A 12,392-nucleotide genomic window follows, 5' to 3' on the forward strand; every position below is an offset into this window, starting at 1 on the left:
CTGTGTCGCATCGCGCGTGAACTGAATCTGATATTCGGAACGCAGATGACCTTGGAGATGTTGACCTATCTCGTATACTTTATGTCACTGGCGTTTTATGTTAGTATAGTGCTGCTCATTTGGAAAGGCATATCAATATATATCTGGCTCAACGGCATTATATTGGCCTGCATATGCATCATAAGACTCTACTCCCTTAATTACATTTGCGAGAGCGTCAGCGTTAAGGTAATATTACGCGCGCGATTCTCAAAAGAAATATAGTGTCGATATAGTAGCGACACTGTCATTTTCTATTTTCAGGCTAATAAAATTAGCGAGACAATTCATCAGCTGACAATTATTCTGCGATACGCCGATATGCACCAGGAGGTGAGTGATTACTTTTATATAAGCTAGAAGTGCAAACGACGCGATTATAAGAGACCATATTTAAAAAATTCGCGCTTGTGCCGGTTTGCAGCTTTGTCAATTCATTTTGCAAACGATGCATCATCCATTGAAGTTCACCGGTCTGAGGCTCTTTTGCTTCGGTACCAATTTACTCTGGAAGGTTTGTCTCCACCTTGTTACTTCCTCGTCTATCCTCGTTCACTCGTTGGTCATGTCCCATATCATAAATAACAAACAGGGAAATTATTCTATCAAGTTCTTCTCCGTTATCATAAAATAAACACTACCTTTTTTATAGCATATACCATGTATCAGTCTCCACATTCTAACTTGTTTAACGACGGATTGCGATAAAGTGCTGGTATGCATAGCACGTAATGAAAATAAACTGTACTGTTAAGCTCTTAATATGTTCCATTCTAGTTTTGCGCGGTGGTTGCAACTTTCGCGATACTCATGGTGCAATGGTCTCAAGAGTTACAGGAGTATGATCTGCGATCGAAGATAAACAACAATATGTCAAAATATATGTTCTAATGAGGATGTAAGAATGTTTAAAAAACGCTTTTTACGATCGTGCTCTAATTAGGGACGACGTAATATTCATTCAATCCTGTACGGAAGAGTAATGGGTATACCATACCAACAATAAATTGTAACAACATCTGCCTTGTTGTATATCAGCTTTTCCTCTGTGGAGAAACATCAGACAAGCTTAACGTCTCTTTTTTTCCCCCGTTCTCGTCGTAAACGAGGAAACAAATAACTCAAAAAATAACATAACGAGTATGAATTTCGCTCGTGATGACTGTGATGATTAAACAGAAATCCGATGTATACTGCGCTTCAGCAAAATCCTTACAAGACCAAAACTAATTGCATTTTCTAACAGTTTGCATCGTGTCTGAATGTGTGTATACATTATCATGATTTATTATTTGGTTAATCTGTCGTTTCAATAGCGCTTGGCGTATCATATCGTATTATATCTACATACGATGAGAACCATTAGAAAGATCGTATTGTGCCAACTCAACTGCTACTCGATTTGTGTGTGCCATACACGGAGAACTACTCGCTAAATGTAAACGCGCTCTACGATGTGATGAAAATAACGCTGATATTTTGCAGGTAATACATCAGAACATTCACTTTTAATTACGTCTATGAAGAACTTCGTGTTAAAGTGTTTCTACTCCTTTTACAGAAAGGCATGTTGCAAACAATTAAGTAATACTGGCAATTTGTTGTTTACTTTTTAAACCGTTAAATGATATAACTTTAAAAATATAATAAAATACCGTCTGACCCTTTCCCTCTTAAAAATCATTATTCTTTCTAATTTGCATATTTTAATTTAAATACATAATTATTTTAATTTGTATATATAACTTTTTAATATAACTTTTTATATAATTATTAAATTCTGTTAATATTAGGCGAAGGGTGGCGGAGTATTTCTCAACAGATTATCTTACCCTCGATGCAGACATTAAGCAAAACGTAAGACAATTCTGACGTATAAATGCTTGCTTACGCGAAACTATATATATTTCTAATTACGCAATTATTTACAGTTACGCAATGTCTGCTACATTTACTGCAAAAGCCTTTAACGATCTCCGTGTACTGATTCTTTAATATCGGCTACAAATTTATGCTTATGGTCCGTAGTCCATTTCAGACATACACATACACACAGAAACACACATATATATACATATATATATATATTTATTTATTTATTTATTTATTTATTTATATTAAGTTTCAAAATTCTAAGTGTGATAAGACAATTTCTTTCAGTTTGTACAATGCTTCACGACAATCATAATAATAGCTGCAATCAAGCAAATGAAATAAAAACAAGGTTCAGTAAAATAATTGTAATTTTTTGCGTATGCACAACACCCTGTATGATTATTCCAAATAGATAATAAAGAAGCTTTTATCTAATAGAGCTTCTGTTTACACAAAAAATATCCGCGTTGGCGGCGGTATTTTAATGAGTTTCGCTTGATTTACGGCATGAAGAATGACTTCAATGACGAATAATTTCTTTTATCAGGATAGATCAATTATTTTCATATGCGTAAGTGCTTGTGCAACGAAGATATTGTGATTACGAGGATCCGTGTTTTCGTGTGACGTCGACGTAACACAGAGCTATGCAAATGAGAGTTTCGACGGACATTCGTTGTTAGTTTGCGGCAGACGATGGCCACATTGACCATTATCCAACAAGGCATAAAACCCCTCCTCGTCACCTGGTTTATTATCGGCTTGGGAAACTATCCTACGAATCGAGCGAAGCCGTGCTTCAGCATGTTGTATTCTTTGATGCTGTGGTGCGTTTACGGCTGCTTCTATTACTGCATAACAATGATATTTACTTGGAACATAATAATTCGAAGACCCATTTCAATAATCATGAGTGTGATCAACATGTTCACTACGCTCACGTCCGTAATCATTGGCCTGTGTTATGACAAGGTACGACCGCGTAATGGAATCGTGCAAAGACAATGTCGGACTGTTCGCGTGTCAGCGAGTTTACTGCGCGACATCCGAAAATCGTAATGCTATTTGGAGTGAAAACCTCTCCCATGCAAGTGATACTAAACAAAAACGCTTGTCGAGAATCAAACTTTGTCGATGAAGAGCACATAACTCGCAAAAAGAAGAAATTGTCGACAAAGGAGAAAGTTAAATTTAATTCTTAGTGATATCTTCTAAGTGAACTCTACCCTCTTCAACTGCATCTCACGTAACGTTTCAGAAATTAAGGACGTGCATTAAGAATCTCGCTATTGTGGACGATACGTTGGAAGAATTGGGTATTCCAAAAATGTACCAAGAGATGCATATGTGGTCAAAACGAGTAGTAGCTGGATGGGTCGTTTACATACTCTTCATAAATATTTTCGATTCCTTCCGGTGGCGAGATGTATTGCAGTCTAATTGGGCGTATCTCATACCACATGTGTTAAATCATTGTTATTACGTCAACCTATTCGTGGATTTGACATTTATCTTCTTCATGTGGTCTGTACACAATAACTATAATTTGCTTCCACGTTTAGTCGATCGTGTGATCATTTAATCAGAATACCTGCAGTATATTTTCGTTTAATAACAAAAAAAATGACTCTGCGTACTCGTCTTGTCGAAATTTACCGTACGCGTCCGAGATCGGACAGATTTCATTCTGTAATATTCTAGATATGCTTCGCAACACAGGTATATAGGTACCAGATTCGACAAACTGAACGAAAATGTACGAGGACTGCTGGTGAGCGAGGTGTACGGCTTGAGGTGTACGTGGAAAAAACCAGTGGTTGCTTTTTATCAACATACCTATGCCAATAATTATAAGCGAGTGTTGTGGACCTCAATGTAAATCGGTACACTGGCACGCCTGTATAAATTTTTGACTTGATAATAACACGAAACACGCGATAAGACACTCTATTCCAATTAGAAAAATAATCGAGCCGATACACTCCTTTTTCTACGATACTCTCGCGATTTCTACATTCTGTCGTGACGAGATCTTCTCCAACAGGCACCTTCAGCTAGAATTATGTCGCATCGCGCGTGAACTGAACCTGATATTCGGAACGCAGTTGACTTTGGAGATGTTGACCTATCTCTTATGCTCTACGTCACTGGCGTTTCATTTTTGTATAGCGCTGCTCATTCAGAAAAACCTATCAATATATATTTGGCTCAGCGCCATTATATGGGCCTGCATATGCATCATAAGACTCTACTTCATTAATTACATTTGCGAGAGCGTCAGCGTTAAGGTAATATTACGCGCGCGATTCTCGGAGGAAATATAGTGTCGATGTAGTAGCGACGTTCATTTTCTGTTTTTCAGGCTAACAAAATTAGCGAGACAATTCATCAGCTGACAATTTTTCTGCGATACGCCGATATGCACCAGGAGGTGAGTGATTACTTTTATATAAGCGAGAAGCGCAAGCGATGCGTTTGTCAGAGATCACTTTGGAAAAAGTCGCGCTTGTGCCTGTTTGCAGTTGTGTCAATTCATTTTGCAAACGATGCATCATCCACTGAAATTCACCGGTCTGAGGTTCTTTTGTTTCGGCAGCAAGTTACTCTGGAAGGTTCGTCTTTATCTTGTTACTTCCTCGTCTATCCTCGTTCACTCGTTGGTCATGCCGCATATCATAAATTTCGATCAGGGAAATTGTTCTTTCCATTTCACCCCCGTATAATAATCATTATGCTTCGTATCACAAATAACGACTTGGAAAATTGCTCTTTCAAGTTCATCTTCGTTATCGCACAATCATTACTACTTTTTTATCGCATATACTACACGTTAGTCTCTACTTTCTAACTTGTACGGATTGCGATGAAGTGCTAGTACGCACTGCACTCATAGCACTCACTGAAAATAAATTGTACTCATAAGCTCTTAATTACGTTCCATTCTAGTTTTGCGCGGTGGTTGCAACTTTCACGATGCTCGCAGTGCAATTGTCTCCAGAGTTACAGGAGTATAATGATCCGCGAAGATGAATAACAATATTTCGAAGGATCAATTCTAATGAGAATGTAAGGATGCGTGAAAATCGCTTTACGATCGAGTTCTAATGAGGGATGACATAATGTTCGTTCAATCCTGTACTAACGATATACCATACTAATAATAAAATGCCACAACGTGTCTTATTACATATCAGCTTTCGCTCGTAGGAGAAAATCAAACAAACTAAACTTTTCTTTTCTTTCTTCATTCTCATTCTGGTATAACTTTAAAAATATAATAAAATATCATCTGGTGCTCTCACTCTTAAAAATCATTATTCTTGGTAAAGTGCATATTTTAATTTCAATACATAATTTTTTTAATTTTATACAGCTTTTTATACATAACTTTTTGATATAACTTTTTATATAATTATTAACAAAGTTCTGTTAATATTAAGCGAACGGTGGTAAAATAATTCTCGACAGATCATCGAATCTTACTCTCGATGCAGAGAATAAGAAAAATGTAAGCCATCATTCTGACGTATAAATGCTTGCTTATGCGAAACTATATATATTTCTAATTACGCAATTATTTACAGAATACGCAAGGTCTGCTACAATTACTGCTGCAATTACTACAAAAGCCTTTAACGATATCCGTGTTCTGATTCTTCAATTTCGGTTACAAATTTATGCATATGGTCTGTAGTAATTTTCAGGCATACACATACATACAGACACACATATATACATATATATATATATATATATATATATATATATATATATATATATATATATATTTATTTATTTATTTATTTATATTGAGTTTCAAAATACTAAGTGTGATAAGACAAATTCTTTCAGTTTGTACAATGCCTCACAACGATCATAATAATAGCTGCAATCAAGCAAATGAAATAAAAACGAGGTTCAGTAAAATAATTATAATTTCGTGCGTAAGCATAACAACACACTGTATGATTATTCCAAATAGATAATAAAGAAGCTTCTGTCTAATAGAGCTTCTGTTCACACAAAAAGTATGTCCGCGTTGGCGGCTGTATTTCAGTGTGTGTCGCTTGATTAACAGTATGAAGGATGACGAGTGATCTCTTTCATCAGAATAGATCAATTGTTTTAATATGCGTAAGTGCTTGTGCAACGAACATATTGCGATTACGAAGATCCGTGTTCTCGTGTCGCGTCGACGTAACACAGAACAATGCATACGGCAAATGGGATTTTCAACGGACATTCGTTGTTCATTTGCGGCAAATGATGGCCACGTCGACCACCATTCAACAAGGCGTACAACCCCTCCTCGTCACCTGGTTTATTATCGGCTTGGGGAACTATCCTACGAATCGAGCGAAGCCGTGCTTCAGCATGTTGTATTCTTTGATGCTGTGGTGCGTTTACGGCTGCTTCTATTACTGCATAATAATGACGTTTACATGGAATGTAATATTTCAAAAAACCATTTGGATAATCGTGCATGTAATCAACATGCTCACTACGCTCACGTCCGTAATCATCGACTTGTGTTATGACAAGGTATGTCAGCGTAATGGCAAAGTGCAACGACAATGTCGGCCTGTTCGTGTGTCAGCGAGTTTACTGCGCGACATCCGAGAATCGTAATGCTATTTGGAGTAAAAACCTCTCCCACAGAAGTGATTCTGAACAAAAACGCTTGTCGAGAAGCAAACTTCGTCGTTGAAGAGCACATAACTCGCAAAAAGAAGAAATTCGCGTCGACAAAAAAGAAATAGTTAAATTTCATTCTTAGTGATAACTTTTAAGTGAACTCTCCTCTCTACAATTGCATCTCATGTAACGTTTCAGAAATTAAGGACGTGCATTAAGAAGCTCGCCACTGTGGACGACACGTTGGAAGAGTTGGGCATTCCGAAAATGTACCAAGAGATGCGCATGTGGTCGAAACGGGTGGTAGCCGGATGGGTCGTGTACATATTCTTCACAAATACTTACGATTCCTTCTGGTGGCGGAGCGTAATGCAGTCTAATTGGGCGTATCTCATATCTCATGCGATGAATCATTGTTTTCATGTCAACCTATTCGTGGATTTGACCTTCATCTTCTTCATGTGGTCTGTACACAATAACTATAATTTGCTTGCTCGTTTAGTAGACCGTGTGCTCATTTAATCAGAATACCTGCTATATATTTTCGTTTAATATCAAAAGAAATTGCTCTGTGTACTCGTCCTGTCAAAATTTACCGTACGCGTCCGAAATCGGAGAGATTTCTTTCTGTAATATTCTAGATATGCTTCATAAACAGGTATATAGGCACCAGATTCGACAAACTTAACGAAAATGTACGAGGTCTGCTGGTGAGCGAGGAGCACAGCTTGAGGTGTACGTGGAAGAAATCAGTGGTTGCTGTTTACCGATCTACCTTGTATGCCGATAATTACAAGCGAATGTTGTGGTCCTCAATGTAAATGGGTATACATGCATGCATGTATAAATTATTGACTTGATAATAAAACAAAACACGCGATAAGACACTCTATTCTAATTTAAAAAATAATCGATTTTAAGAGCCAATATATTCCTTTTCCTACCATACTCTCACGATTTATACATTCTGCAGTAACGAGATTTGTTCTCTAATAGGCATCTTCAGCTAGAATTATGTCGCATCGCGCGTGAACTGAACCTGATATTCGGAGCGCAGATGACTTTGGGGATGTTGACCGATCTCTTAGGCTTAACGTCAGTGGCGTCTCGTTTTTGCATAATGCTACTCATTCGAAAAGGGATATCAATAAGTACCTGGCTCGGCGCCAGTATATGGGCCTGCACATGCATGATAAGACTCTACTCCATTAATTACATTTGCGAGAGCGTCAGCGTTAAGGTAATATCATACGTAAAATTCTCGAAAAAAATATAGTGTGAATGTAGTAGCGACGTTCATTTTCTGTTTTCAGGCTAACAAAATTAGCGAGATAATACATCAGCTGACAATTATTCTGAGATACGCCGATATTCATCAGGAGGTGTGTAATTATTTTTATATAAGCTAGAAGTGCAAGCGACGCGTTTGTAAGAGATCACATTTGAAAAATTCGCTCTTGTGCCTGTTTGCAGCTTTGTCAATTCATTTTGCAAACGATGCATCATCCACTGAAGTTCACCGGTCTGAGACTCTTTTGCTTTGGCAGCAAGTTACTCTGGACGGTTCGTCTCCACTTTGTTATTTCCTCGTCTATCCTCGTTCACTCGTTGATCATGTTGCATATCATAAATTTCGATCAGGGAAATTTTTCTTTTAAATTCATCTACGTTATCGTATAATAAACACTATGATTCGTATCACAAATAACGACTCGGCAAATTGCTCTTTTAAGTTCATCTTCGTTATCGCACAATAATTACTACCCTTTTATCGCATATACTAAACGTCAGTCTCTACTTTCTAACTTGTACAGATTGCGATGAAGTATTGGTACGCATAGCAGGCACTGAAAATAAATTGTACTCTTAAGCTCTTAATACGTTCCATTCTAGTTTTGCGCGGTGGTTGCAACTTTCACGATGCTCGTAGTGCAATGGTCTCCAGAGTTACAGGAGTATAATGATCCGCGATCGAAGATAAACAGCAACAGCTCGAAAGATCAATTCTAATGAGAAAATAAGAATGTACGAAAATCGCTTCACGATCGAGCTCTGATTATGGATGATATAATGTTCATTCAATCCTGTATCGCGGACTAACGATATTCCATACCAGTAATACGTGCCTTATTACATATCAGCTTTCCCCTGTAGTAAAAAATCAAACAAACTCTACGTCTTTTTTCTTTCCCCGTTCTCATTCTGGTATAACTATAAAAATATAGTGGTCCTTTCCCTCTTAAAAATCTGGTCCTTTCCCACTTAAAAATCATTATTCTTTGTAAATTGCATATTTTAATTTGAATACATAATTTTTTTAATTATATATTACATTTTATATATAACTTTTTTATATATAACTTATTATAAAATTATTAACAGAGTTCTGTTAATATTAGACGAACGGTTGTGAAATATTTCTCAACAGATTATCGAATATTACTATCGATGTAGAGATTAAGCAAAATGTAAGACACAATTCTGACATAATAAATGTTTGCTTATGCGATACGATATATATTTTTAAATACGCAATTATTTATAGATTATGCAATGTCTGTTACATTTACTACTGCTATTACTGCAAAAGCCTGTAACGATCTCCGTGTTCTGATTCTTCAATTTCGGCTACAAATTTATACATATGATCTGTAGCCCTTTTCAGCCATGCATATATATACAGACACACACACATACATACATATATATACATATATTTATTTATTTATTTATTTATTAAATTGAGTTTCAAAATTCTACGCGTGATAAGACAAATTCTTTCAGTTAGTACAATGCTTCACGATGACCATAATAATAGCTGCAATCAAGTAAATAAAATAAAAACGAGGTTCAGTAAAATAATTATAATTTCTTGCGTATGCATAACAACACACTATATGATTATTCCAAATAGATAATAAAGAAGTTTCTGTCTAATAGAGCATCTGTTCACACAAAATCTACGTCCGCGTTGGCGGCGGCATTTCAATAAGTGTCGCTTGAATAACGGGATGAAAGATGATTTCAATAACAAATGATCTCTTTCGTCAGGATAGATCAATTGTTTTAATATACGTAAGTGCTTGTGCAAAGAGAATATTGTGATTACGAGGATCTGCGTTTTTGTGTCACGTAGACGTAACACAGCGATGCGTACGGCAAATGGGAGTTTAAATGGACATTCGTTGTTAGTTTGCAGCAAACGATGGCCACGTCGACTACCATTCAACAGGGCGTACAACCCCTCTTCGTCACCTTGTTTATTATGGGCTTGGGGATCTATCCTACGAATCGAGCGAAGCCGTGCTTCAGCGTGTTGTATTCTTTGATGCTGTGGTGCGTTTACGGCTGCTTCTATTACTGCATAATAATGATATTTACATGGAACGTAATATTTCGAAGAACCGTTTCGATAATCATGCATGTAATCAACATGCTCACTACGCTCACGTCCGTAATCATCGGCTTGTGTTATGACAAGGTATGTCAGCGTAATGGCAAAGAGCAACGACAATGTCGGTCTGTTCGTGTATCAGCGAGTTTACTGCGCGACATCCGAGAATCGTAATGCTATTTGGAGTAAAAACCTCTTCCACAGAAGTGATTCTGAACAAAAACGCTTGTCGAGAAGCAAACTTCGTCGTTGAAAAGCACATAACTCGCAAAAATAAGAAATTCGCGTCGACAAAAAAAGAAATAGTTAAATTTCATTCTTAGTAATAACTTTTAAGTGAACTTTTAAGTGATAACTTTTAAGTGAACTCTCCTCTCTTCAATTGCATCTCATGTAACGTTTCAGAAATTAAGGACGTGCATTAAGAAGCTCGCCACTGTGGATGACACGTTGGAAGAGTTGGGCATTCCGAAAATGTACCAAGATATGCGCATGTGGTCGAAACGGGTGGTAGCCGGATGGGCCGTGTACATATTCTTCACAAATACTTACGATTCCTTCTGGTGGCGGAGCGTAAGGCAGTCTAATTGGGCGTATCTCATATCTCATGCGATAAATCATTGTTTTCATGTCAACCTATTCGTGGATTTGACCTTCATCTTCTTCATGTGGTCTGTACACAATAACTATTTGCTTGCTCGTTTAGTGGACCGTGTGCTCATTTAATCAGAATACCTGCTATATATTTTCGTTTAATATCAAAAGAAATTACTCTGTATACTCGTCCTGTCGAAATTTACCGTACGCGTCCGAAATCGGAGAGATTTCTTTCTGTAATATTCTAGATATGCTTCACAAACAGGTATATAGGCAACAGATTCGACAAACTTAACGAAAATGTACGAGGTCTGCTGGTGAGCGAGGAGCACAGCTTGAGGTGTACGTGGAAGAAACCAGTGGTTGCTGTTTACCGATCTACCTTGTATGCCGATAATTACAAACGAATGTTATGGTCCTCAATGTAAATGGATATACATGCATGCATGTCTAAATTATTGACTTGATAATAAAACAACAAAACACGCGATAAGACACTCTATTCCAATTTAAAAAATAATCGATTTTACGAGCCGATATATTCCTTTTCCTACGATACTCTCGCGATTTGTACATTCTGCAGTAACGAGATCTGTTCTCTAATAGGCATCTTCAGCTAGAATTATGTCGCATCGCGCGTGAACTGAACCTGATATTCGGAACGCAGATGACTTTGGGGATGTTGACCGATCTCTTATTCTTAACGTCAGTGGCGCATCATTTTTGCATAATGCTGCTCATTCGGAAAGGCATATCAATAAGTACCTGGCTCGGCACCAGTATATGGGCCTGCATATGCATCATAAGATTCTACTCCATTAATTACATTTGCGAGAGCGTCAGCGTTAAGGTAATATTATACGCGCATTTCTCGAAAAAAGTATAGGGTCGATATAGTAGCGACGTTCATTTTCTGTTTTCAGGCTAACAAAATTAGCGAGATAATTCATCAGCTGACAATTATTCTGAGATACGCCGATATTCATCAGGAGGTGAGTGATTACTTTTATATACGCTAGAAGTGCAAGCGACGCGTTTGTAAGAGATCACATTTGAAAAATTCGCGCTTGTGCCTGTTTGCAGCTTTGTCAATTAGTTTTGCAAACGATGCATCATCCACTGAAATTCACCGGTATGAAGCTCTTTTGCTTCGGTACCAAGTTACTCTGGAAGGTTTGTCTCCACCTTAGTACTTTGTCGTCTATCCTCGTTCACTCGTTGGTCATGCCCCATAACACAAATAATGATCAGGGAAATTATTCTATCAAGTTCATGCCCGTTATCATAAAATAATCACTACCCTTTTTATAGCATATACCACGTATCAGTCTCCACATTCTAACTTGTTTAACGACGGATTACGATGAAGTACTGGTACGCATAGCACGCACTGAAAATAAATTGTACTCTTAAGCTCTTAATATGTTCCATTCTAGTTTTGCGCTGTGGTTGCAACTTTCGTGATGCTCGCAGTGCAATGGTCTCCAGAGTTACAGAAGTATAATGATCCGCGATCGAAGATAAACAGCAACACCTCGAAAGATCTATTCTAACGAGAATGTAACAATGTGCGAAAATCGCTTTACGATCGAGCACTGATTATGAATGACATAATGTTAATTCAATCCTGTATCGTGGACTAACGATATACCATACCAATAATAAAACGCAACAATACGTGCCTTATTACATATCAGCTTTCCCCTGTAGTAAAAAATCAAACAAACTCTACGTCTCTTTTCTTTCCCCGTTCTCATTCTGGTATAACTATAAAAATATAGTAAAATACTATCGGGTCCTTTCCCTCTTAAAAATCATTATTCATTGTAAATTGCATATTTTAATTTGAAAA

General features: G+C 37.2%; 3 protein-coding genes across 3 annotated transcripts; all 3 read left to right on the forward strand.

Moving 5' to 3' along the window:
• Positions 1-6,403: 6,403 nt before the first annotated feature.
• Positions 6,404-7,649, forward strand: LOC116849228. The gene is made up of 4 exons (XM_032826161.1): positions 6,404-6,456; positions 6,748-7,013; positions 7,208-7,374; positions 7,546-7,649. The coding sequence occupies exons 1-3, from the start codon at positions 6,409-6,411 to the stop codon at positions 7,368-7,370; spliced, it is 477 nt and encodes a 158-aa protein (XP_032682052.1). The 5' UTR covers positions 6,404-6,408; the 3' UTR covers positions 7,371-7,374; positions 7,546-7,649.
• LOC116849184 lies at positions 7,607-8,559 on the forward strand. The gene is made up of 4 exons (XM_032826104.1): positions 7,607-7,789; positions 7,863-7,931; positions 8,023-8,112; positions 8,443-8,559. Exons 1-4 carry the CDS (start codon positions 7,607-7,609, stop codon positions 8,557-8,559), a joined length of 459 nt encoding a protein of 152 aa, XP_032681995.1.
• Positions 8,560-9,754: 1,195 nt separating this feature from the next.
• Positions 9,755-12,093, forward strand: LOC116849185. Its single transcript, XM_032826106.1, has 8 exons — positions 9,755-10,030; positions 10,349-10,614; positions 10,806-10,964; positions 11,147-11,390; positions 11,464-11,532; positions 11,624-11,713; positions 11,852-11,914; positions 11,977-12,093. The coding sequence occupies exons 1-8, from the start codon at positions 9,755-9,757 to the stop codon at positions 12,091-12,093; spliced, it is 1,284 nt and encodes a 427-aa protein (XP_032681997.1).
• Positions 12,094-12,392: the final 299 nt, after the last annotated feature.

Source organism: Odontomachus brunneus, unplaced genomic scaffold (assembly GCF_010583005.1).
Source record: "Odontomachus brunneus isolate Ranch 3 - 2012 unplaced genomic scaffold, Obru_v1 Obru_scaffold_108, whole genome shotgun sequence".
NCBI lineage: Eukaryota > Metazoa > Arthropoda > Insecta > Hymenoptera > Formicidae > Odontomachus > Odontomachus brunneus.